Here is a 27,608-nt window from a genome sequence, read left to right on the forward strand (position 1 = left end):
ATTCTATGAGTCAGAAGGAAAAAAATACGAGTTTTTTAAAGTATGAAATAGCGAAGCTATACAGGAAGAAAATTATTTATATTTCCATATATTTACAGGCTGAGATCATGGGTCTATTTTCATACCTTTCACTTAATTTTTCTAAATCTGTTGAAATGAATAACTATCTCAACCAAAAAAATGTCTTTGCTTTGTATTCCTTGCACTAAGTATTTAGTTGGTGTTTAATAAATGTTTGTCAATCAATTTATTAAAATTAAGCTTAAGACAGCTTTAAATCTGATTGTAATTGTTCTTGAAAGAAAAGCTAATGGCTATGGAAAGATTTTTGAGCAAGCAAATACTATAATCAGTGCGGTAGGAAGATTGATTTGGCAGGTATATGAAGGATATATTGGAAAAGGGAGAGATTAGAAACAGGAACATTATGTAGGATGCTGTTATGAAGAAAGGGATATATGAAGAGAAAGGAAAGGAGAGATATTCTGAAAGTCTACTCCACAGGCCTTGGGAATTGAATAGCTATTGGATTTAGGGAAAAGTCAAGAACAACAAGAATAACTTGAATAACTTAGCTTAGATGACTTTTAGAATGGCTTTAATACTAAGTGATTTTGAGAAAATCCAGAGATTTTTTTTGGACTAAACTAAAGAGGAGATTCTTGCCTCGTTTGCTACCTAGCCTTAATCTCTGAATGAGTGCAGCTTTAGTCAAACTGAGATCTGTTGAAGATCTTTAAAAGGCCCAAGTCTCCCATTGCATCCTGAGCCATCTCTAGTCATCCTGATCTACATCTTGCCACTGGGCCCAGATGACTCTGGAGGTAAAGTGAGATAGGTGACTTTGCCCAATCCTTCCACACTTAAATTCAATTCACTTGCATGGCATGGCAGAACCTCCCAGATGCCATGATTCTTTGAAAATGGAGGACAAACAACAGCAGACACATAGCACTTTGAAGTTTGTGGAGTGCCTTAGATGTCTCCTGAGTCTCACATGATCCCATTTCACTTTTGTGAATGCAGAGATCCAGAGTCCACAGTCATATGGCTTCAGAGAGAGGATCTGAACTAAGGCTTTACTAATTCCAGTTCTTTTACCTGCTGTGCTATGCTGCCTCTCCAACAGAGCCAAGAGAAGATGGGAACAGACTAAGGCTACACATCACACCAGTATCTCTAATTTGTTGGTTTGGAGAAGTATCAACCACAAGGGGACCAAGTAAAAGAAGTTGAGAAACAATTTAAAAACATTTATGTGTTAACTAGTAGTTAAGTCAATAGAATCAACTTTGTATATGATATTGCATTAGTGACAGCTTGAAAGGAAAGCATTTCAACAATTTCCTTCTAATTTAATCTTACACTTTCTGAAAATGAACATATCCCATGGGGAAAAAAAAGGTGATATGAATCCACCTAGCCTCTATGTTATAACTTAATAGGGATTAGCTGGTTTAAAATGCATAACAATCATTCTAAGTTGAAAAACTGTTTTATCTCTATACATAATCATCACTTTTCTTTTTCTTTTTAAATTAAAAAAAATTCTGGTTATATTATTATGTATATTAACTTTTAAAAATGTTCATTTCTTTATGAATCATATTGGGAAAGAAAAATTAGAACAAAAGAGAAAAATCATAACAAAGAAAAAAAAAGAAAAAAAGAAGTGAACATAGTTTGTATTCATTACTTTTCTTTACCACAAAATAAATTTATCACCAGTTCCCTAAATCCCTGAAATATATTCCAGTAGATCTGGGATCTCCTTGGTAATACTCCTCCCAATGATGCAGTTTGTAACCCATCTAAGCTTGTCTATCTTCTGTGCTTCCATAGTTTGTTATAATAGTTCCATAGGAGGTATGTTTGGGAGGTTTTTTTTTTTTTTTCCGTTGTTTTTTGTTTTTAATCTAGAGGATACTGAGAGCATAAGGGCACTTTATCCCCTATTTTTCTCTTTTACCATTTGTCTAACATTTTTCATCAGAAATGGTTAAGCCAAATTATATTCCTGTAAAACTAAGAACACAAGAAATGAATGGCTATTTATAAAAGATATATAAAATAATAAACAAGAAATGGAGATTTTAACTAATTAAAATTCAGAAAGACTGAATCTAGTTGCCTGTAGGGAAAAAAAAATATTAAAAGTTTTCTTTTATCTATCATCTAGATAACAGATAAAATTAGAAGATATAGATTCCCTACATGATTTTTCAAATGTTAGCATATTCACTATGTATAATTAAATTTATCTTAGGGGGAAAAGGTCTAAGCCCAGAAATGTTTTTGTAGTTTAGCTAAGTATTCTGTGTTTATGAGTACTTGATTTTCTAAACCAACTATTTTCCTACCCAAACCCTTACACTAGAACCTGTCAATGAGACTTCAGTACCTTAATTCTGTTAAGAATTTAGTGATTCTTTTTCCCTGGATACATTGCTGGGATTTTTCAATAAATGTGTCCCATGGGCTGAACCACAAAAAATAAACACAGAAGATACTATAACAAATAAAGCACTAACTTGAAATTATTAGAATTTGACTCAAACACTTATTAGATGTGTCATTACGGCAAATTATTTAACATTTGAAAGTCTCAGTTCTCCTATTTGTGAAATAGTGATAATATCTGCTTGACAATATTAATAAAAAGAAAGCACTATAGAAAATATAAATTACCATACAGGATATCCCTAAAGCCTTAGTGCAGTTTTAAGCTATTAAAATTTAAACTACCCTAAGACCTTGGGGATAACTTAGGTAAATGCATTATTATGATTGTGATTACTAAGATTCTAATTATTATAAGAAAACATATTAAAGGGATCACCAAATTCATGGATTCTCAAGAGAAACTGCTAGCTTAAGACAATCATGTAATACTATCAACAGTAACTCTGAAATAATGATATTAAAATTCCTAATAATGATCTTTAAAAAAAAGAGACATCTAATTTTTTTTAGAAAGTAGAATAGCAACTCATCCTTCTTCTAAATTCAAATGGACCCACTTTAACACAAAGTAATTTCACTTCCCAGCTCAGAAAAGTAAATCTCTGGTTTCTTGTCTAGTTGCTCCTCTACCTGACAGAATAATGCTCAAGTGAAGGGATCAATAATCCCCAAAATTGTTCTATCCTCTAATCCTCCAAAGGAGAAAAGCATGGTGGGATAAAGAAAGGAACAGAGTGTTAGAGACAGAGAATTCTGCTCTTCTATTAGGGATACAAGAAAATGACTGAGGGAGCAAACATTTGGAAAAACTTTTTTTTAAAGTTTTACCTATTATTTTGAATCAAATCAAATTAGTCTGCCTTTAGTTATATTCTTTCTTTTTTATCACCTAGGTTTGCCTTGTGCTACCATCATGAGGACTAGAGGAATACCTTACTTTTTTAGATTCTAAAGGTTACTAACTCTAAGCATTAGTGGAGGTGTCTCTCTTTTCCAAAGAAGGAATGCATGCTAAGTCTTATGCATAAACAGATAGTTGTCTTATCAATCTCAAACATAGGGGACTACTATGTTCTGAGTTTTACTGTTCATTCTAAAAGAGGGAGGTGGAGGTGGACATGGACATGGATGTGGACGTGAAGATGGAGATAGTGATGTTAAATATATCAGCCATTTAAAGAATCAAAAGGCAATTTGATATCAAATGATTATTATAGGACATCAAGGAATGTTGAATAGACAAGCTCCCAGCACAGGACACTGAGAAATTTATAGTAAAGAGTACAAACTTGAAAGGAAGATATTCTTAAACTTTTTGAAATTTTTCTTAATGTTTACTTTAAAATATAGTTAAGCAATGTCTGGATATTTTTCAAAGATTCAAAATAACATGATTTAACTTTATGGGAAAATATTTCCATACTAACTTCTGATTTGAAGAAAGCTTCAAATATAGGATCCTATCTCATATAAAAGATTTAATATTTAGGTTTCACAGGCCAGGTTTATACATAATTATACAAAAGAACAGGATTGTTGGTTTTATTCAATTCTGTGATTTTAACTTTGGTTTTTAGTCCAAACAAAGCTAAATGCTTCGAGTTTTCATTAATGAAAAGGGAACATAAATGCCATAAAAATTTTCCAATCCTAGGCTGGCAAAGTTCAATTTTAAAAACGGTAGTTGGCCTGATATCAGGAATTTCAGGAACTAGGGATAAAGAATTTTATCTTTGGTTCTTTCTTCTGGCTTATTTCATGTCTCAGCTAAAATCCCATCTTCTAAAAGCAAGTAACTTTTTCTAATTCCTCCTTAATGCTACTGCATTTCCTCTGATATTATTTCCAAAATAACTTGGCGTGCATGTTGTTGTTTGCATGGTGTGTAGTCCAAGAGGTTGTGATTTTTTCCCCCATTTTTTGGTATACCCAGAGCTTAGTTCAGTGTCAGGCACATGAATAGCACTTAATAAAGGCTTGTTGACTTGATTTAACATGAACTCAAGTAAGATTCACTTTAAGCAAGTTGCTTAGTCTTCTGCACATTATTGTTTCTGTATATGTAATGGTCCATATTTTCTTCTTCCCTTTAAATCCATGTCTGTTATTTAAAAAATAAAAAATAGAACTCACCAAAAGCAAGATGGACTACTTCCATAATCAGGTAATAGAGGAAGATATGGACTTACGGAGATTTTTCAGTAAGGATTGGATGAACTATTGGGTATGATATAAAGGGTATTCTTGGTCAAGTATGGGTTTGCCTCTTAGGTTCCTTCCAACTTTTGAGATTCATTGATTCTTTTATTCTCAAAACTTTTAATAAAACTTATCAATTCTACTATATTGAGTATTTTGTTTTGTTTTGTTTTGTTTTACATTTTCTGTCATCTCTCTTATATATACTTCTTTTGCATATTCAACTGAAGTTAAAGATTACTAATAGAAAGATACATTATCTCTACCTCTTTGACATCTTCCAATCATTCCTAGGGCTGGGTTATTCCATAACAAGTTTATTGTAACTGTCTAGTCTTTCTGTTGTCTCTCTATTTATTAAAGACTCACTGGAACTCATAATTAGGAGGAACAGATGCCAGAGAAATACCATCAAGAGAGATATGAAGAAGCTAGTTACATAAAAGAAGGAAAAGTTTCAGGGGCTCCTTGAAAAAAAAAAAGAAAGAAAGAAAGAAAAAAACTGCAGGGCTTTTGCATAAATTTGAGAATTTAAAGACACTGTTCAATCCTAAGTAAATCTAGGGGTAAATGTTAAAACTTAAAAATAATGTAATTTTATATCTGTATGGAACATGGAGACTGTGCAGTTCAAGTCTGAATTGTAAAGAGAAAAGATAATATGTAAAATGAGAAATGCCTTGTAAAGAAGCCTTGAGGTTCAAATCAGCTTTGATACCAACATACCTGTGTAACCCTAGATATTCATGTCCCAGTTCAGGGCCTGACTCTTGACACCTGTAAAATGAAGAAATTTAGTTAGGTGATCATTAAGTTTCTAAGCATCTCAAAATCCTATAATCAAAAAAAAAAAAAAAAAAAAAAAAAAAAAAAAAGAATAAACTACCTTGGTCCTGTCTTTCCATTTCTCTAAATAATTAGGAATTTGTTACTAATACCAGAAGAACATGTCCCTTTTTTTAACCATTGAGAAATATTTATAAATAGGGTTCATCCAATTATCAGAAAGAGACATCACCTGAAAGAAAAACAAAGCATATTTGGATAAATTTTATTGTTACAAGAGAAACCTGATCTTCTAAAAGGTCCTGGTTAGCTTTTGGAAAATGGAAAGTAGCCTAGAGTCTAGTCACATTGGCATTATATATTAATTATTCCAGATATGTCTTGTTTTCCCAATAAGATTGCATTTGTTTTCCATGCAAAAGAAGATTCTAAAAGATTACAAACTAATCTTTAGGGGGAACATATGTATTGATGAGATTCCATAACCAGTGGAGTGTTTGAGTAACTAGAGCAGTGCTCCATGCTTAATAAATGCAATTGGTGAATATGGATTGTTTCAACAAAGAAAAGCAAATCACAGGGAAAAGGAAAGTTTCAACAAAATCAGGAAATTTGCTTTCCTGAGTAACCTTTTTAAAAGAATGTTAAACCAGTAAGGAATGAGACATTCTCATTCATTCCCTGGAAGCTGGAGGACCCAGAGAGTCATACAATAACAGCAGGATTGGAACATTGCTTGTTTTTATTTAAAACAACATATTTCGTTATGTTTTTCTTTGCTATAAAGGAGATTGCAATTTTGTGGTTGAAGTGAAAGAGTTAATATTTAGAAATGAAGTAGAAAGAAAAAAGCATTAATAAAATATTTTTAAAAGCAATGTTAACATTTTCTTAACTGTAAAATGTAAAGACTCCTACTCATACTGAACTACCACAAAGCCACAATCAGCTTTCCATGTCCAATCTTTGGTTATTTCTCATCAATTTACTTCTGATTTGTGTTTGTCTTTTTTTTTTTTTTTTTTTTTTTTCTGCTGACATGAGTGCCATGCAAATTTAATCATTCATTTTTTTTTTAAAGAATATAAGCCAGCACATAAGCACTAAATCTCTCAATGTTAAATGGAAGTGAAAACAATAAAGGGCATTATATAAAGAATGATAAAGTACTACTGTTTCCATTTAAACTAAGGATCAATTCAGAAACTTGCATAAATAGGAACAAAAAGTGTATCATGTTTTTATAAGTTGTACGATTCGGGTACTTATTATTTTTTTAAACTCTTTTAACCACTGTTGAAGTAATTAGCTAGGTTCAGTAGTCCCATCATCATGATGTCTACCCATTATCAAAGAAGCAGAGATATTTTCCCTTAGGTTCTGTTCTTTTTATTCATTGTCATTTCCATTCATCAAATCCATTTTCCTTAGGATAAGTTCCTGCAAGGGAAGAAAATGTCCATATATAATTTCACTTAGCAAAGAATTTATGAAATCTAGTGCAAATCCTCATCAATTTTCCCATGCCCCAGTGATTAACCAACCAATTGTCATTAGGGTACACTAGTGCTGCCCACTTGTTAACATTGTATAATATTAACTTATTATAAAGAAATCTGGAAAAGGCCTACATTTTGTAATTATTAATTACAATTGGTTAATTCACTAAATTAAATACAAGAAGTTTTTAAATAAAATGAGACTAAGATAAATCATTTTAGAAAATATGATTTTTAGGTCAACATGCTAAGAAAACACATTGAAAGGAATGATTCCTTCTTTGGAGAGTTAAGCCAACCATACAATACAATAGAGAGAGCAGAATTCCTTCTGAGGCAGCTGGGAAAAGCTGCCTTTGAATTCTTTAATGATGGGAGTAGAAAGCCCTCCATGATGCTGTTTCCAAACTATGAGTGATCATGTTTTCTAAAACTAAATGCTGCTGTTTAAATAGTCAAAGCACTTTGCATACATTTTCTCATTTGTGTCGCAAAGGCCTGTGAAGTAGATGTTGTTATCTCTATTTTACAGGTGAGGTTAAGAAAAATTAAGAAAAGATATATCATAACCAATGCAATTCAATGGACATGTATTATTAAGCTCGTACTATATGCATGATTGAAAGGCAGTGGAGGACAGTAGAAGGATGGCTGGCCTGAATAAGGACATCATAGGTTCAAACCAACCATCAATACATACTGGCTGTGTGACCCTGGACAAGAAATGTATTTTAACCACTCAGTCTATATACCAAGCATCTCTCTAGGACTGTCAGGAAGGAAGGAAGGAAAGAAGGAAAGGAAGAAGGAAGGAAGGAGGAATATAAGCCATAATGCATACAAAAATAGAAGGAAACACACACACACATAACACACACACACATACACACACACACATAACACACACGCACACACACACACACACACACACACAGACACACACACTGTTCGAATGTCTCCTTAAGAAAGCTACTCACAGCTAGTGAGTGTTGCAAATAGGACTATGGAAGGAGATCTTCACACCTCCAGGTCTAGCAGTCCATCCACCTACAAAGAACTCCAAGTGCCACCATTACTGGCTGACAATATCAATCGAAGCCCCTTCTGAGTACACCTCTCTACTTCTGTCCAGAACCAGGACTTGCTAACTCTCCTGCTGTACTCCTCAAATCAAGGGGCAGCCCCTTAGAGAAACAAGCAATTTATGCTTTCCAACTAGACTAAACATGAGGGCTGCCCTCATTTTCTATCACTGGCAAATAAGAAGAAAACCCATGGGGGAGGAGCAAAGAGACCTATCTGGGAAGCTTCCCTGGCACACAAATAAACTTCATCAAGCCTTGCAATTAATTTCAGAGATTGTTCTGTATCGACCTGGAAGTTTGAAGCTGGATTTTCTGCCTCAGGGCTCCATCTGTAAAACCCACACATCTCCCAGTTAGTAAAGGACTTGGCTTTTTTTTTTTTTTTTTTTTTAATGGTGCTGTCTTACAGTTCTTCTTTACAATCCTAATCACATCATTGATTTCAGTAATCTTTCAGTAACAATGCTTTTTTAATGCTGCGAACAGCAGGATTGAGTTGAGAGTTCCTTCTTATGTATATGAGAGTGTATGTTTGTAAACCTGGATAATTAAAAGTAAGCCAAGTAATGTGACTCTGGAGATCTCAGGATAAGAACTTCCAGATTAAGGTTTTCTTTAAAATAGGGAAACTGTTAACTCTATGTAAAAAGCTAAAGAGCAAGAAATAACCTCTTAAGCAAGCCTTCTTGAAGGGGAAATTCAAGGGACCTTTTTCACTCAAGTATTCATTACAAATGACAGTGGCCTATTCTTCTTACATGAAAAGATCATAAATTTAGGGCATTAAGAGACCTCACAGGCGATATAATTAGACTCCCCCTCCCCTACAAAATTTAACATAAAAAAACTGAAGCCAATGAAAACAATAAGTCCCAAATCACATAAGTAGAAAAGATAAGAGGTTAGATTTAAACCTAGGTCACTTGCCTCCATAGCCAATGCTTGTTCCAATGTCTCTTAAAACACAAGTATCTTATTAAACTCTTTCTGTGATTGATACTCCCACCATCCATTTCAGAAACTGTGAAAGATCATTCATCATGTGAACCAAGTAAGGTTTCTGAATGTCTCCCTCTTGGAGGTGTGGGGATCTACAACACTTTTAGGAATGTATGTGAGTGAATAACGAGAAGATTTCTTAAACTAATACAAGAGCAAAGCATTAGATGGCTTCTGAGTTCCCTCCCAGGTTTAGATCTATGATTTTATGATAGCAACATCAAGGGACAGGAAGCAATTTTAAAGAAGGATGAATTTCTAATTCCTACCTACACAAGGCTGACTAGTTAGGTAAGGTAGGCTAATATGTTTTGCTGGTATGTAAGGGAAATTCTAATAAATAAGGGGTAGGGGGGGTGGAGGCAAATGCCACATACTGAATTTAGGCATTTCTATTTCTGAAGGATAGTTTCCAGTGAAATGCATATGTCCTAAAGCTTAATCTTCATTTATAAAGTAACTGTTACCTAAAGATAAGCTGAGTGGACAAAAGATCATTTTCCTAAGTAGCCTAAGAGAAATTGGGTAGTGGACAAAAAAAAAAAAAAAAAAAAAAAAATCCACATCTGAGGCCAGTACCACAAACTAACAAATAACTGAAAACCAGGCAAATAAATAAATAAATACCCAATTTATAGATAGTCATGGACTTCTTATTAATCAATACCTCCTATTGAAGAGTACAGTGTACAGCAACCCAGCCGAAACAGTATTATTAGAAAATGATATAGTGAGCATTAGGATATATAATTCATGGTGCCTTCATTTGCTCAGACCATCGTGAAAAATCTATAAATCATTTTCTTGTGCATGTATTGCCTAAGTGCAATTTGTCATTTTGCATTACAGTGCTGCTCCAAGTCGTCAGTGCTTTTAATTCACTGTTTAGAGTTTAACAAAATGCTGGCCCTGCCTGATGACTGAAAGGGCAGAAAGATGGGAAGCTCTATCCTGGCAAGCAGTTTCCACAAAATGGAGATGTGGATTCCTCCTTGAAACGTTTAGATAATAATGTAGCTTTACCCCCTAAAGCAACATCGTATCCTACCCTATAAGACTAACGACTGAACAGATCCCAGATGATTTTAATGCAACACAAGGTAGCAATCAAAATAACCATTTGAAGCCAGTGAAATTATTTTGCTCAGTCCCAGAAACTCCTTTAAAAATGTAAAAGTCAGTCTTGGATACTCAATATCTATATACATTATTTGTGGCAGTGGTCCAGCAGGAAAATGCCTTCCCTATTTAGTAAGGTTTCACTCCTAAAAATAAGCGTATTTCATGCTTCCCCGCAAAAGATGCCCTTGGTATCCTGTCCTGATGAAATGCAGTTTAAATATCCTTCATGTTGGCTCTCCTCTCTGTGCCTGCCTTTCAAGATACATGTCAGAGATCGCTTTTCCTAGTGGCTGGGTGAGTTTGGCGTTGGAAGGACCGTTAATAGTCACACCCAGACTTCATATAAAATACGTACATGTATGTGTGCAAAATTCATGTGTGTCTATATGTGTAAGTATACACACCAATACAAATATGCACACACATATGTATTCGTTCAATTATAACATCTCTCTTAAATCTCTGGACACACGACAATTAAAAAAAAAAAAAAAAAAAGGAACAAATTGCTTTCAAGTGGCCTTAGATTACAGCAAATACTCGTTCATCCCTCCTCTAACAGGTTAACTTAGCTGCTCCCTCCTCCCTGCAGCTCCAAGGGCTCGGGAGCACAGAAATCCTGCAGTCTGCTAGAGAAGTTTGAGACAATATTTCAAATAAACATTTGTTGCATTCCAGTGGTTCCCCCACCCCTCCATCCTTTGTGGTAGCAATTAGAAAGTCCAGTGAAAGTCCACTGCCCTCCCTCAGATCCACCAGGACTGCCTGGATGTAAAAATAGATTTCGATAAGTACTGTATCTTTGCAATGATAAAAACCTCCCTAGCCCAGCTCCGAGATTTCTGATTCCCACTGACTCAGGCGATGGGAACGTTTACCATGGGAGTAAACACACACCAGATCTAAGCTCCCCCTCGCCCCTACGTCCCATCCCTCCCCAGCTCCTACATCTCAACTCCACTGTCACTAGAGCTTCGTGGCTAGAGTAGTTCTTCAGCCACTTCAAAGCCCGCCTTAGCCACAACACTTAGTAGTACCTTACTTCGTTCCTTGCAGGGGGAGGATGCTGAAGTTCGAGGCTGGGGGCGGGAAGGGAATGGAAACAGAGCAGCTGGAAGACAGTAAATAAACCATTTGTACTTTACTAGGCACTGCAAACATGCATCCCCTCTTGAAAAAAGCGCCAAGTTTAGTGAGGGGGAGCAGGGATTTAGGAGTTCGGGGAAGGGAGCAAAGGCAGGTTCCATCAGCAGCACAGCCCTCCCCTCTGGACCGTGGGTCAGCACCAAGGACGCCAGCCAAAGCAGAAAAGCGGGATGTGCCTAGATGGAGACAGGGGGGAGAAGGGGGGAGGGATGGAGGGTAGGGGAGACAGAGGTTCTAGGGACCCTTTCAGTCCGCACTGCCGCCTCTTTCGAAAATACCCACCGTGCAGTAGTTCGGTTCCGGTCGAGCAACAGCCGCGGATTCTGGGATCACAAGGAGCGCAGCTTATTCCGGAAACGCATAGCATTTTTTCTCCCCCCGCAAACGACTGAATGATCCTCTTCAGAGGTCTTGAAAATCAGGAGGAAGAAGCAGAGCCTGGAAAGAAGCGTCTTCTCTTTCCCTAGCCAGGGCTGTTGCGAGCAGCAACTTGCTTGTACTGAACTTCTGCGGCCGCTAGGAGACGCCTGTAACCCATATTTGCAAAGAGGGCTCCCCATTCAGCTACATCTGGTTAAGGAGGGAATGGGGGGCGGGGAGTGGGGAATAGAGATTGGGGAAGGCAGCTTAAGTGGATGCAGTGGTTATTTACAGCTACATCTGCCTATGTCGCCTCGAATTCATTTCCATCCCTGTATGTTTTGGGACAGGACTCAGTCCATGGGACCTTCATTTGCATTTTAGAAAAAGAAACCTCCGATCCTTGTCAATCTGCATTGCCATTCAGACGTCTCTCTCTCTCTCTCTCTCTCTCTCTCTCTCTCTCTCTCTCTCTCTCTCTCTCTCTCTCTCTCTCTCTCTCTCTCTCTCTCTCTCTCTCTCTCTCTCTCTCTCTCTCTCTCTCTCTCTCTCTCTCTCTCTCTCTCTCTCACACACACACACACACACACACACACACACACACACACACACACACTCATGCGCGCGCGCACACAGCCATACACAAACATGCAGACACCTCCTTCTCTACGTGGATGTACACATTAGGAAAGGACTGTCAGAAAAGGAGAAAATGCTACCGGATCTGATGACTCAGCTTTAGGATCTCAAAATGTGTGTGTGTGTGTGTGTGTGTGTGTGTAGGGGAGTGAGAGAAGCGATCGGATAGCTGTATTAATATTCGGACACACCATAATCGCCTTTTCATCGATCCACAGGTCCTTTTATAAACTGTAGCTCCTTGCTCAGCCTCAGACGTGATGCTAAAACATTTCATCTGCTGCGGTTGCCTCTGGGTTCTGGTCCCCTCTTAAATTTACTGCAGCTGGGAAAGGATTAGCCATTTTCCCCCTGGCATCCCATCCTTGTAAACTGCTTAAAGTCGAGCCCTATTCCCGTGAAAAGAAGTAGGAAGAAGGACTGGAGGAAATGTAAGAGATACATACTTTATAAAGGCGTGCAAGTGCATAATCAAATAAATAAATAAGTAGGGGAGAAATGCAACATCCTTAGCCCTTAATAGCTGCAAATTCTCTTTAAATATCCGTCCACAGATGCTTTGCGTTTTTCGGCAAGAGACATGCCCCTTGACTATATGGTGTAGTGATATTTTCTGGATCTTGTTCTACTCTGAAATTTTGAGAATTTTTTCTTCCGGAAAAAATAGAAGAGGTGCAGGGCTTTTAAGTGCGTATGGGAACCAAATGATAGTTACAAACGACGACTGCTTTCTCGTTAAGAGTTACGAAGATGCCTTTTCTCTGAACATTCTCTCCAAATGTTTCATTTAAAAATGAAGAGTTCAAGGACTTAAGTAGCACTATTTTAACCCAGGTATAGAATGCTACAGTGGTACAGAATGGAAGAGGCACGTATGCTGACCTGTCCAAAAGCACTTTCCAGTATAGAAAGCTCCACTTTTAGCTTAGATTACCCGATTCTCTCTCTCTCTCTCTCTCTCTCTCTCTCTCTCTCTCTCTCTCTCTCTCTCTCTCTCTCTCTCTCTCTCTCTCTCTCTCTCTCTCTCTCTCTCTCTCTCTCTCTCTCTCTCTTTCTCTCTCTCTCACACAGACACAGACACACACACACACACACACACACACTTACAAATATCGTAGAAGTACAAGTATATGCAAATGCTATGTAGCTTGTGTGTATATTTCTACAACCAGAGCTCCCCGTTCCTGCTGCATTGGTCTTTTGCTAGAGTGAGGTAAATTTCTAATGCAAGGTTTACTACACGGTGATGAAAGTCCATCTTGGTTACAGAGGGTTATCTCCTTTCTAAACAAGGAAGAAAATCGCTAGCTTTCTCTGCTCTCTCCTTGCCTTCTCTTCCCTTTCCTTTCCCTCCGCCTGTCGATTTGCTGTACTACGCCGCGTGAGGCGTAGGGATATCTTAGGTGATTCACAGAGCCTTGATGTACTAGGCAGAGAAAGCTAAAAAGAGCATTTCAGCAAAGGATGGAGAGGTGTGGAGTAGTGATACCGTAGTGAAACTACTCTGTCATTTATCAGAGGACTCACTTTCATTTCAGGTGCCGAGGAAACTTAATCCATTCTGAGACCAATATTTTATGCTAGTAGCGATTATCTTTAAAAGGGCAGAGGGATAGAGACTGTCAGCACAAATGGTTTGGCGGGAACCTCTGGGCTTCCCAGAACCCTTCCAAATGTCTTACTCCCCTAACTCTTCAGTCTTCACCCTGATCCTTATTCGACCTTTTGTGCAAACCCACCTGCTTCTTCCAAAAGCAGGCTAATCCCTGGCAACAAATTATTTTTATTTTTATTATTTCCCTTACTGCTCTCGTCACGAGACCGTACTAATTAAACTTGTCAGTCAATTCACTGCAACTTCCCTCCCCCTCCCCTTTTTCCTGGAGCCGAAAACAACTATTTCTATGTCACCGAGGGAGATGCAAAATGGGAAGGGGGGGGGGGGGAAGCCTCAGTTAGCATGCTAGGAAACACATCTCCAAGGAGAGAACATTGCTGTTTTTGCTATGATGCATTAGTGTTGCTGATGCAAATAGGGGAACCTCTATTCCCCATCCACTCTCTGCAGCATGGGAATATTAAGTTTCCGAAGCAGAGATTCCCCTAGCAAGCGCTTCGGGATCTGCAGGGTTATTCTCACTCTCACACTCACACACACATTCCCAGACCTGTTCTGGAACCAAACTCTCCTCCTCCTCCCAGCCCGGTTGCCTGATGACGTGCCCTGCTTGACGTCCGGTCTATCCAATCACTTTCTACCCCAGTGGGTGTTGCTGCTTGGCAATTGGTTGGCAGATGGAGGGCGCTGCGCAAAAACAGAGAAGCCGAGCGCTCCGAGCTCAGAAACTGCCAGCAGAGATCCCAGAAGCTGCATCTAAGACTGAAGGAGGGAAGCAGAGAAGAGAGAGATAGGCTAGAGACAGAGAAGGAGAGGGAAAGAGAGAGGGGGAGAGGGAGAGGGAAAGAGGTTAAGAAGAAACGGCAGGCAAGAAACTGCTCACCACATTTTTAAAGAACAAGGCTGAAGACAGTTAAGAGGAGAAGAGATTGGAGATGCCCGTAAATGAAAACAAGGGGAGAGAAATATCAAGAGAAATTCAACCAGAAAACCGAAGGGAATGAAAGTTTTATGCTGCAAAGCATTGGTGCTTTTTTCTATATAAAATTTTGCTGGTTACAAACATTTTTTTTTTTTTTTGCTTGTGCTTTTTACCAGTGGTTTATTATTTTTATTATTTTTTAATTAAGAGGCATGTTCAACGGCTCCAGCGGCATCTCTCCCTTCTACTCCTCTTCTTCCTCCTCGTTCTGCTTTTCCTTCTCCTCCTCCTCCTTCTCCTCCTCCTCCTCCTTTTCCTCCTCCTCCTCCCATCAGCAGGAAGACAAACCGAGGACAGTCTTGAAATACCGAAATTTCCTCCTTGGGATTTGCCTGCACTGCCCTGCGCCAAGACTATCGGAATAAATAAAAGAAGCTGAAATACTGTATTATCATTATCTTATTAATTGGCCAGTGGTAAGATTACAGATGAGGAGAGGGGACGTTCGCCTTCCTTCGTGTGCCAAGCGCGAAAAAGGAGAGGCTTTATGGTGGGGGGTAGAACCCTAAAATGAATCAAAAGGAATACTGAATCTTTCCAAGACGCCCCAGCCCCGCAGTCCTGCCACATAGTGCACTTTTATTCGTATTTTTTGGAGGATTTTGCTAGGGGGTGGGGTGCTTGGGGGGCTGTTGGCTGCGGAGAAACCTTTTCTTTTTTCCCCATTGGAGATGATTGTGCTATTATTTTTTGCCTTGCTCTGGATGGTGGAGGGAGTCCTTGGCCAGCTGCACTACACGGTGCAGGAAGAGCAGGAGCATGGCACGTTCGTGGGCAATATCGCCGAAGATTTGGGCTTGGACATTACAAAACTTTCGGCTCGCCGTTTTCAGACGGTCCCCAATTCGAGGACCCCTTACTTGGACCTTAACCTGGAGACCGGGGTGCTGTACGTGAACGAAAAGATAGACCGCGAACAGATCTGTAAACAGAGCCCTTCGTGCGTCCTGCACCTGGAGGTCTTCTTGGAGAACCCGCTGGAGCTGTTCCGGGTGGAGATCGAAGTGTTGGACATTAATGACAATCCGCCAGCCTTCCCAGAACCCGACCTGACCGTGGAGATCTCAGAGAGTGCCACACCGGGCACCCGCTTCCCACTGGAGAGCGCCTTCGACCCAGACGTGGGCACCAACTCCCTGCGCGACTACGAGATCACCCCCAACAGCTACTTTTCTCTCGATGTCCAGACCCAGGGCGATGGCAACCGTTTCGCCGAGCTGGTGCTGGAGAAACCGCTGGACCGGGAGCAGCAGGCGGTGCACCGCTACGTGCTGACCGCCGTGGACGGGGGAGGTGGAGGAGAAGGAGGAGGGGCAGGAGGCGCCGGAGGAGGGGGCTCACCCCCTCAGCAACAGCGCACGGGCACGGCCCTGCTCACTATCCGAGTGCTGGACTCCAACGACAACGTGCCCTCCTTCGACCAACCCGTTTACACTGTGTCCCTGCCTGAAAACTCGCCCCCGGGTACTCTGGTCATTCAGCTGAACGCCACGGACCCAGACGAGGGCCCGAACGGTGAGGTGGTGTACTCCTTCAGCAGCCACATCTCACCGAGGGCGCGGGAGCTCTTCGGGCTGTCCCCTCGTACTGGCCGCCTGGAGGTGAGTGGGGAGCTGGACTATGAAGAGAGTCCTGTCTATCAGGTGTACGTACAAGCCAAGGATTTGGGGCCCAACGCCGTGCCCGCACACTGCAAGGTGCTCGTGCGGGTGCTGGACGCCAATGACAACGCACCCGAGATCAGCTTCAGCACAGTCAAGGAAGCTGTGAGTGAGGGCGCGGCGCCGGGCACCGTGGTCGCCCTGTTCAGTGTGACTGACCGCGATTCTGAGGAGAACGGGCAGGTGCAGTGTGAGCTGCTGGGGGACGTGCCGTTCCGTCTCAAGTCCTCCTTCAAAAACTACTACACTATCGTGACCGAGACCCCGCTGGACCGGGAGGCCGGGGACTCGTACACTCTGACAGTGGTGGCGCGGGATCGCGGCGAGCCCGCCCTGGCCACCAGCAAGTCCATCCAGGTGCAGGTGTCGGACGTGAACGACAACGCTCCGCGCTTCAGCCAGCCAGTCTACGACGTGTATGTGACCGAGAACAACGTGCCGGGCGCCTACATCTACGCCGTGAGCGCCACCGACCGAGACGAGGGGGCCAACGCCCAGCTCGCCTATTCCATCCTGGACTGTCAGATCCAGGGCATGAGCGTTTTCACTTACGTGTCCATCAACTCAGAGAATGGCTATTTGTACGCGCTGCGCTCCTTCGATTACGAGCAGCTCAAGGACTTCAGCTTCCAAGTGGAAGCTCGGGACGCGGGCAGTCCCCTGGCCCTGGCCGGCAACGCCACCGTCAACATCCTCATCGTGGACCAGAACGACAACGCTCCCGCCATCGTGGCGCCCCTGCCCGGGCGCAACGGGACTCCAGCGCGCGAGGTGTTGCCCCGCTCGGCGGAGCCTGGCTACCTCCTCACCCGGGTGGCGGCAGTGGACGCGGACGACGGAGAGAATGCCCGCCTCACTTACAGCATCGTGCGGGGCAATGAGATGAGCCTATTCCGCATGGACTGGCGCACGGGGGAGCTCCGCACAGCGCGCAGGGTGCCGGCCAAGCGCGACCCCCAGCGGCCTTACGAGCTGGTGATAGAGGTGAGGGACCACGGGCAGCCTCCGCTGTCGTCCACCGCCACTCTGCAGGTGCAGCTGGTCGACGGGGCAGTGGAACCCTTGGGCGGCGGTGGTGGGGGCGGAGCAGGAGGGGGTCCCGGCGGAGAGCACCAGCGCCCCAGCCGCTCGGGCGGCGGGGAGACCTCGCTGGACCTCACCCTCATCCTCATCATCGCTCTGGGGTCAGTGTCTTTTATCTTCCTACTGGCCATGATAGTGCTGGCAGTGCGCTGCCAGAAGGAGAAAAAGCTTAACATATACACGTGCCTGGCCAGCGATTGCTGCCTCTGCTGCTGCTGTTGCTGTGGGGGCGCGGGCGGCGGGAGTTCCTCCTGCTGCAGCCGTCAGGCTCGGGCGCGCAAAAAGAAGCTCAGCAAGTCGGACATTATGTTGGTTCAGAGCTCCAATGTGCCCAGCAACCCCGCGCAGGTCCCAGTGGAGGAGTCCGGAGGCTTCGGCTCCCACCACCACAACCAGAACTACTGCTATCAGGTCTGCCTGACTCCAGAGTCCGCCAAGACCGATCTGATGTTCCTCAAACCATGCAGCCCTTCCCGGAGTACTGACACTGAGCACAACCCCTGCGGGGCCATCGTCACTGGCTACACTGACCAGCAGCCCGACATCATCTCCAACGGCAGCATACTGTCCAACGAGGTAAGGCTCAAGCGAAAGGACCACCATCTATCATCTCCTCCATCCGAAAGCCTCCTCTAGCCCGGCACATCCATCACTGGTGCACCGTACTCTCTCTCGCCTCGGCTGCCCTGTGTATCTATCTATTTATTTATTTATTTAATTTTAGGATCTTAGCTTCCTTGTAATGTTGGAGAAGAGGCTGGCACTCTCCTTCCTCCTTGTATAACCAGATGCTCCCGATCCTCTGTGCACTCTCCTCTCCACAATTATTTTGATTCCCCCTCTCCTGTACCCTTTTCTCCACTTTTACTCCTCCCCCCCACTTCCCTCCCCTCTTCCTTCTTTCAAACTCCCTTTCGGTCCATTAAGTTCCCAGAAAGCCAGTGTGGGGAGGAGGAAAAGGGAGGGATGGAGGGGGAGTGAGTTCCAGCACACATTCAAACATCTTTCCTGCTTTCTGCGTCTGTCTGTCCCAGTGTTTAATAAAGTGGATTCTCATTTGCTTTGTTTATCGATGCTTTCAATCGCCTGTAAACAGAAGCTAAAGTGTGTTTTAACTCTACACAGTTGTCCAAACTCGAATGTACCTTTGATCGAATGAGTCCCCTTTCTTCTGAACTCCCATTGCAAAAAGAGCCAGCCAGCAGTTCTCTACTCTGGACAGCAACACAGACACTGTTGCAGCCACATTCCACACCGTGTGAATTTGAATGAAGCTGGTCTGGCACTGCCCGTTGCTAGATTAGACTAAAGGGATGGTTTCACAATCATCAGTCCAGCTATATTTCTCTTAGTTAATGACCAACCTCTTGCTTTTCTTGCCACTGTTCTTTGATCTTGCAATGCTGTTAGCATTCTTCTTAAAAGCATTTGGCCAAGCAATCCAGATTTAGCTTTTTTTTTTTTTTTTTTAAGATGGAGAAAGGGCAAAGAGCAAAAAATGGGGGTGGGGGTTTGGAGTGGGGCAGAGAGTGTGTGAGTAAGTTGGTTTAGACACAAGAATGTGTGTGCCCATGATAGTGTGTATGCTGTGTGGGAAAAAGAGTGCAGTGGTTGATTGAAAGAGAAAAGGACCTCTGGGGTTTTATGAACTCTTCTCTTGGCAGGTGCTTTACTCACTTTGAGAATTAGAGCTTATTAATTGACTTTTCATGATTATTTGTATTACTCATTTGTATGGAAGCACATTTTGAAAATAAAGTGACAAAAAGAATTTCCATGAAAATATTCAAACTTTTTTCTTATTAAGAGTGTGCTGTTTATTTTTATTGCATTAACTAAGTATGCACTCCAACACATTTATTGGGCCAATGAAGAGAGATTATACATTAAAAAAAAAAAAAAAAAAAAAAAAAGGTTAACATTAGCAGTTATGGGTAGAGTGGTATATACCTCATTTAAAATTAAAATCACCTTTGAAATTTGAGGTCATTTAAAAATAGTCTTTTTTTTTTTCCTTGCAAAGTCTAGCTTTAACCCCAACTCCCACCCCTTTCATCTGCCAGGATCCTCACCTTCAACAAAAGTAAAAAATAAATCAGTTTATAATGTCTGCATGGTTTCAAGTTTTCTACCTCCCTTTCACTTTTCCTCCACCATTAGTTTGAGGTCTCAAGATAGCCTCTGTAAGTGTTCAGATACGTGGCAATGGACACATATCTGCTTTTGAGGCTATTGTTTTCTTTCTTTCTTTTTTTTTTTTTTTAATTTTTGGAGTTCAAATGCTTTTGATTTATTTTTTCTAGACTAAACATCAGCGAGCAGAGCTCAGTTATCTAGTTGACAGACCTCGGCGGGTAAACAGGTATGGAATAACTTTGCTCCTAGAATGGTGTGTGAAGACTTTGTGACCTTCTTAATGATAATATAAAATAAGAAGGGCAAAAAGAAGAATTTTAAAAGCATAGAGTTAAGCAAAAATGAAATCATAATTACATTGATGTTTAGGAATCAATATAGTAACACAACTTGTATGTCTTTGCTTCATTTACACATAGATAATTTAGCTTAGTGTTCTATAAATCCACACACCTTCTGACATGTACTAACTGATCTGGGTGTGATTTTATGTAAGGGACAAGAGCAAATAATTTTAAAATATGGGTACTTTGGATGGCAATAATAATGGCAATGTGATTCAGTGAAATCAGCAAATGGACTATTATTAGTCATTATTATTATTATGATTATTAGTGCTGATTGCCTTTCAAGCTTAATTAAGAGTGAGAAAATCAGCATCTTGCAAAACTACATGCTAGCAAAAGATCTGTACACATGCAGCACCATCTGTGGCCATGTGATGGCAGAAGAATATTTTCCGAGTTTCCTCTTTATGATGTTTATTCTAATACTAACATTTTTGCACTTCTAGTTCTGCATTCCAGGAAGCTGACATAGTAAGCTCTAAGGACAGTGGACATGGAGACAGTGAACAAGGAGACAGCGACCATGACGCCACCAATCGGGGTCAGTCTTCTGGTGAGTGTGACCTTAGGTGACTTGATATGTTTTCATTTTAGAAAAAGATCCAGAGAATATAATCTTTTAGGTAGTTTCATGAATGTTATACATATGTATATGTATACATATATGTGTGTGTATATATATATATATATATAGATATATATATATATATAGATATGTCCAAAATATATGCATGTATCATGCAGAAAGGCATAGATCAAGAAGTAATATGATGATTTTTTGACAGTCTTTAAAAAGGTAGATAAGCATTGTAACATGTAAAAGTAGATTTGGTTTAAATATAATTAGGGGGGATAGACTGGATTGGAATGTCTAAGTCTTACATTTGTAAAGCAATTGAAGAATTCATCTTTTTTCCCAAAGCAAAAAGACATTAATTTTTCATTCTATAGATCAAGCAACAAAAACTTAGAGATGCTAAGGTCAAGTTACTTATCAAAAGTCACACACTCTATAAATCATGGATTAAGGTAAAAGCTACTTCCCATTCTGCATGAAGCAGTGAAATTGCCACTATATCAAGTCCTAGATAGGACATGAGAAAAAAACTGTAGCTAAGCGAATGGAATGCATATTTGGAACATTTCTGTTTTTAATATTTTTGTTGGTCAGTTTTAGAAAATGTGATGTGATAATGTATTTATGATTATCTTTTCCTCTACATGGTGTATTAATGTTAATTATCTCGTAGGTTTCTAATCCATGGTTTTTGCAGACATAGAGATAAAGATATTTCTATTCTAACATGTTAGGGGAGTCACTGCAAGGACTGATTTTCTTTTTATCCCTTTAAGTATTTTAGATTTCTAATGTGAGGAGGGCATAGTTTGCATTTTGTAGAAAGAGAAACATGACAGCCAATCCTATTCTTGTGACTACTACTAATATATATCTCTTGGCCATTCATGTTCAGCAAAGTTTGAGAACACTTCTTTGTCCTATTTCATTTGGGACCATAGAATTTTGGACAAGTCCAAGTTCTTATATAAAGTGTTATAGGGACCCCTATTCCCTTATACAACATCGTGTTCAGAATCACTGAGCAGTATTGGAGCAGTGTAGCAAGGGGTATTATACTTCCCCAGTTCTCTTGGCAGTGGTGGTTGCCACAGGCCTCCTACTTGGCTAATATGTAGTGTGTCTGCTGCTGCCCTTTGCCTTGGGAAACCCAGGCTGGAGGAAGGGAAAAAAAGGAGGAGCTGCTCAAGGGTCCTTTATGTTACTGCAAGTCATTAATATGCAGACCTAATGAGACTTGAGAAGTGCCAAGAGTCCCTGGAGGTCCCTGCCCCTTGCAAGCCTTCACGCTAAGTGAACAGAGCATCTATTTAGTGTCTGGGAACCTGACAACAAACCAGATCTTGCCAGAAGTTTTATCTGAGGACAAAGTCCCTTTCATTTTTGGCCTATATATGGGATATGATTTATTGTTTTCTTTTAAAAAGCTATGTATTTTGATTTTCCCATTCCTTTTTAAAGAAAAAAATTAGGGTTTCTGATACAGCAGTCAGCACTCTGGTTATTTTTATTTTTGTTTTTTAATTAAAAGCAGTGTCATCTTTAAGTTTATTTAGATTCATTTCTTTCTTTCTTTGTCACAATTTACCACACAATTCATGTGTCAATGAACATTTCTAACAGTTTAGACCATCAGACATAATTAGCCATAATAATTTAACAGGAGAGGAGGAATAAACAGCTGCAAAAAGAGTTGAATTTGAAAGATGGATGGGAATATAATCTTATTGTTGTATCTTCCTAGCAGCTATTTTATTTTAGAGGAACCATGGATTGCCACTGTGGTAATGTTTCTGACAAATTCTCCCTGAGGCCACAAAGCATTTGAAAAAAAAAATTAAAATGCTCCAATATGAACTTCTGGGACACATGATAAACTGAAGCTATTTATTCATTCATTCTTTTTTTCTTTCCTTTTTCTTATCTTTCTTTTTTTTCCACAATAAAAACTTTCTTATTATAAAATTAAGATTGAAAAGTACTCTTTTGAAGTATATTTATTCATTTTGTGGGAAGTCCATGGATATCCACAAATATGTGTGATGCAATATTAAATATTAGGAGCAAAATAACATGATATAAATATGTATTTTGATGACATGTAAACCCTCCAATGATAATTTTTATTTTAAAAAGCAAATAGCCGCTTCTCTATATTGAAGAGCATTGGAGTGGATGGAAAGCTGAGGCAACCTGGGTTCAATCCCCCTTCTGATATATAATTATTGTGTCACTTATGGTAATCCACTTAATTTATCAGCGCCCAAGGCAATTTTCCAGGACTATTAGTATAAGAGAAAATTCACACTGGGTCTTTATAAGTTAAGAAAGTTTTGTCATTTGGAACAACCCTATACTAGTGAAATCACAGGTCTTCTTTATTTCCTACGCATGAATATTAAAATTATTTTCTTTTAAAATTTTACAATAAGCTGTCTTTACTGAATATATTGCAAACCACTATGACTGTTAAACTCCTCCAAAGAAAGATATCATATTGATAATTTCCTTTTTAAAAAATCCTATTGCCTACTTTTAATTTGAGGATAAATGCAGATGATATTTCAGAAGTGTAACATTAGGAAATATGCGTTCTCTAAGGAATCTACAGGTTTGCAGAGTAAGAAAAGCAAATATTTAATGAAATTTTGCCAGTTTTCTTAATCCAGAATTGACACAATTAACAGATTATTGGGCAAAAGAAATACTGGATAGATACATTTATGCTTTTGTATACTCACATACGTACATATACCATTAATTGACTTTTTATGTGGTTCTTCTGGACTTTTCTTTTGAGTTTTCCCATTTCTATTCATAAAGTTGTAGATAAAGAAATTCAAAGCATTGATCTTTCTCCTTATCTATCTATCTATCCATCTATCCTTCTATCTATGTATCTGTCTCTCTGTCTCTGTCTGCCTGTCTATCTATCTATCTATCTGCCATCTATGCTCTTTGTTGAGCCTTTCCTCCCTTTCTTTCACTCCTCCTGAGGGAGGCTCCTCACAGCCATAGATTATCACCAATCTTTTGCACAGAGGAGCTTCACACATGCTGGCAGCTGCAGAGAGAATCACATGAGCTTTGTCAGTTTCCCTCTGCACCTGGCCCCATGTGGGGAAACTCTTCTGCTTGATCACTGCTCTGTGGCACTTTCTGTCTATAGCCTTGTCAAGGTGCTTCCCGAGGTTTTCAGTGTGCTATTGATGTATTGCTTAGGTATGGCAGGGAGCCAGGGAAATGTGGTAGGTTCATGCATAAGCAGCTCTAGGGAAAATCCGAATTAACTATCCTTAAAATCACTAAGATATTCAATATGTTTAAAAATACTCAGAAATGATTTGTGATTTAAGAAAATGTGCCAATAATTTAAAGAAAGGAGACTTTTGTTGATGTACAAAGCTAATAAAGTATCCTGGGGTATTGAGGACCAAAATATTTCCAATGTTATTGGTTTATCTGGGATGTATATAATATCATTCATTTATTATACATTAATTGTGGATAGCAGTGGACTAAGTGATGAATGGAGTTATATTTCTTAGTATCTTGTAGGAAAAAAGGCAATCCCAAATAAGGATGTATTTTGATATGAGTAGTTTTCAGTGTCACCAAGTAGATACAGATGCATGATCAACTGGTCTCAGACCAACTCATTTTATATAGGATCCTAACAAATGTTCAGTTATTTGTAGTTTTTTGCCCTTTTGAATTTTAACTTCTGTTCCTTTGGCTTACTTCACTCATTAACTTCAGAGGCTATCTTTGAGGAAACTGGGAAAGTATTTGGTAGATATTCCTGGAAGTATGTCTCCTATATGAAATAATGAGAAGATGGTGACTTTCAATACTGCTACAAAAGTAAAATGTCCTTTGCATTGAAATCAGTCAATGTAAATGAAAATAATTACTAAAAAAGATGTTTTTCATCTTGTGTCTAATGTTTCATATAAGAATTTAATTTAAAAATCTCCTTCCCCTGAATTGCAAATAAAGCGTGTCTTTTGCTTCATTTTTTCATTGGTGACATAATATTTCAAAATAATACAACAACCAAGAATTTAGGTGAAGATTCAGAGACATCTTCCTTTTTCCACTCCCTTCAAAATCTAGATGCAGGCAAATCATCTTCCATGTTGTTATGGGGGAAAGACAGGTTGCAACTTGTCTGTCCATTGTGTGGAAAGGTTGCTTTCTGGTTTCTGGTGAAGTGCTATGATACAAATTAATATAGAGAAGATATCTGTAAATGAAAAAGAAAGATGAAGTGTTAGGAGAGAAATTAGGGGAAAAATTTTCCTTCTAGGTTGTGTAGTTTTATGATAAATCTAGAGAGGACAAGTCTATTCTCCTTAAACATTTTAAAATATTGCAATGGTGATGTCTTTAAAAGTAGTGTGGGAAGATGTTTCTTTTAATTTTCAACTTCAATTCATTTTATGTTTTTAAATATCTTTGCTTTTCAATTAATATCCGATTGCCTTAGTGTTAAAGTTCCTAAAAGTAGGACTGAAGGTGACCTAGAAAAGTGAAAATGTTGATATCCTTTATATTTATTTAAACAATTCAAAGATTGTATATTATATGTGTGTGAAAGTTCTTTGCATGATAAAAATGTTATGCATATTTTTGTAAAATTAGATTCAATAGAAAAATAGCACAAATTGCAGGCAGATTGTCATATTTTTGAAATTACAATTTGTTTTCAGTTGTGATTTTCTATTTTCCCTAATCATAAGAGAAGATTTACTCTCTAGATGAAAAATAGGTATTTTAAATTTTGACTAAATATATCTTTGCACAACAGGCAGTCTATCACATCAGCTGTCATGCATCTTGCTAGAAATTATTTCTGAATGGTGAAAAAATAAATATCTAGGGAAACAGATTTTAAAGAAAAAGATATTCTGAAGTCATTTTCAAACTGACCAAAATATTGAGAAATCAGTATATTTCTGCTATGTAACCTCTCTTGGTTTTGATATACTGAGGATATTATAAGAATTAAGTAGCAAGTATTAAATTAAGTTTCTTTTCTTCCTGGATTTTTCATTTGTGCTCAAATTTAAGAAAAAGATCAGATTTTTTTTAGTGTCAGATTATTACTATCCGTAGAGCACTTTATATTAGTACCTAATAAACCTGTTCATAATTAATGTGTATTCAGAATGCATAAGCAAAATATAACATAATACTGTGTATTTGTTAATTGTTAGTATCTATATAACTGTAAATTGGTAATTTTCAGTGGGCTGTTTAGGTTTTTATGCTTAGATTTTTAAAAATCTGAAATGCTTACAATGTGTCTGGATAGTTTTCTCTTAGAAATCAGGGCCTTTGCTTACACAGCCATTCTAGCTGTTTGCTTTGCCTTGCTGTGCTCTAAAGACTGTTACTTTCCCAAAGAAAAATAAACAGAGGGTTTTTCTCTGCTTATTGAAACATCCAATCTCAACTATTTATAGCCACTTGAACTCATTTTATAACAGAATTTCAGAGTTTCTAAAAGAAAGGTTATTTTAGAAGGTCAAAGGAAATTTTTATATTTTTACAAGAGTGATTATATGAACATATTAAAGAATACTACAGAATTAAAAAAAAAAAAAAGAGTCAAGGAGCTTTCTAGACATTGCTTTCTCTTACCAAATACTCTGTTATTGCAAAAGTGAAGGATTTTTGACAGAATCATAGGTTTAATCCATTATGAACATTTGCTTTTCATAACAAATGTTAATTCTTGCATATATTCACTTTAAAATGTAATTTGAAAATCCTTCCAGAAAACAATGCCTGTTTTTAACAAGAAAAACCACAACAGTCATGATAGAGATACATGGCATTACCTTACACTTCAAGAATTGCAAAGCTCTTTGCATATATTATCTTCTGTGATCTTAACAATAATCCAGTGAAGAAAGTTCTTATATTATCATTTTACATATGAATACCCTGAGGCAGGACTTAAGTGACTTTCCCAGGTTCACTTGGCAATTCACATGGCAATTGTCTCAATTATCATGCAAAATGTCCTATCTCTAAATCTATTTCTATCCACAAACAAACAAGCTTACACAGAACACATTTTTTTTTTTCTTTAACTATTTGCTAAGTGCACAGTGAACATTTTATTCAACTAATACTGACTGATAACTTTGTTAATCTAGACCTACGGTTATTAGGAGATTTTCAGTTGCATGTTAAAAGGCAAAGAATGAAAAAAAAAAAAAAAAGGTACAACCTCAAAAGAAAATATTAAATTCAAGAATACAGATGTTTAGGAAATAATGGGGAAGCAAAACTAATACACAAAAAAGGAAAGATAGTAATTAAAAACCTATGCAGCTATCCTTGAACATAATACTCCATTTTATCATTAGAATTCTTGCTTCATGTGCTACATTTCTTTTCCTTCAAAAAGGAAATTCAGCAAAGATATAGGAGCAGCCCAGGAAAAAAGACAGAGATGAGTAACTAATATCAAAGTAGCTCTTTAAAAAAACATCTAATTGTTATTGAATGAAAAAAAAAAATCATGATTAAAAATCTTTTGTTTTTATATATTTTAAAAATTATATTGCTTTGGGGAAAAAACATCAAACCTCCAGAGGGATGTGTGTGTGTGTGTGTGTGTGTGTGTGTGTGTGTGTGTGTGTGTGTGTGTGTGTGTGTGTGTTATATGTGTTTGCAAATCATCAATACTTCTGCAGCTTACAGTCGTAAAGTGATACTTGGGCCATTGCAAGGTGAAGTGCCTAGCCCATGGTCAGCCAAATAATGTAAGCCAGAGATGTTTTTGAATGAAGGTCTTTCTGACTCCACAGTTAGCTTTCTTACCATTATGTCACATGGCTAAATATTAACAATTTCCTCAACTTGACATGAAGTTGATCAAACAGAAAATGT

At 39.0% G+C, this 27,608-nt stretch overlaps 1 protein-coding gene and 1 long non-coding RNA gene across 9 annotated transcripts in view; one reads left to right on the forward strand and one right to left on the reverse strand.

Moving 5' to 3' along the window:
- Positions 1–12,175, reverse strand: part of LOC141545397 (uncharacterized) — a 39,499-nt gene extending 27,324 nt beyond the window's left edge. Inside the window, exons 1-4 of one of the 5 annotated variants that reach the window (XR_012483005.1) lie at positions 11,582–12,122; positions 6,792–6,888; positions 5,549–5,680; positions 5,389–5,439 (exon numbers count right to left, since the gene is read on the reverse strand). This is a non-coding gene — a long non-coding RNA (uncharacterized LOC141545397). Of the gene's footprint in view, positions 1–5,388; positions 5,440–5,548; positions 9,551–11,581 lie in introns of those variants that run through there. The other 4 variants (XR_012483002.1, XR_012483003.1, XR_012483004.1 and 1 more) reach the window with 4 other exon arrangements.
- Positions 12,176–14,644: 2,469 nt separating this feature from the next.
- The window catches only part of PCDH10 (protocadherin 10), a 207,619-nt gene continuing 194,655 nt past the window's right edge, over positions 14,645–27,608 (forward strand). For all 4 annotated transcript variants that reach the window (XM_074276316.1, XM_074276317.1, XM_074276319.1 and 1 more), the window contains exons 1-3: positions 14,645–18,218; positions 19,946–20,004; positions 20,572–20,678. In XM_074276316.1, the coding sequence (XP_074132417.1) occupies positions 15,570–18,218; positions 19,946–20,004; positions 20,572–20,678 (2,815 nt within the window). In that variant the 5' untranslated portion in view covers positions 14,645–15,569. The remainder of the gene's footprint in view (positions 18,219–19,945; positions 20,005–20,571; positions 20,679–27,608) is intronic.

This window comes from Sminthopsis crassicaudata, chromosome 6, assembly GCF_048593235.1.
Source record: "Sminthopsis crassicaudata isolate SCR6 chromosome 6, ASM4859323v1, whole genome shotgun sequence".
Taxonomy (NCBI): domain Eukaryota; kingdom Metazoa; phylum Chordata; class Mammalia; order Dasyuromorphia; family Dasyuridae; genus Sminthopsis; species Sminthopsis crassicaudata.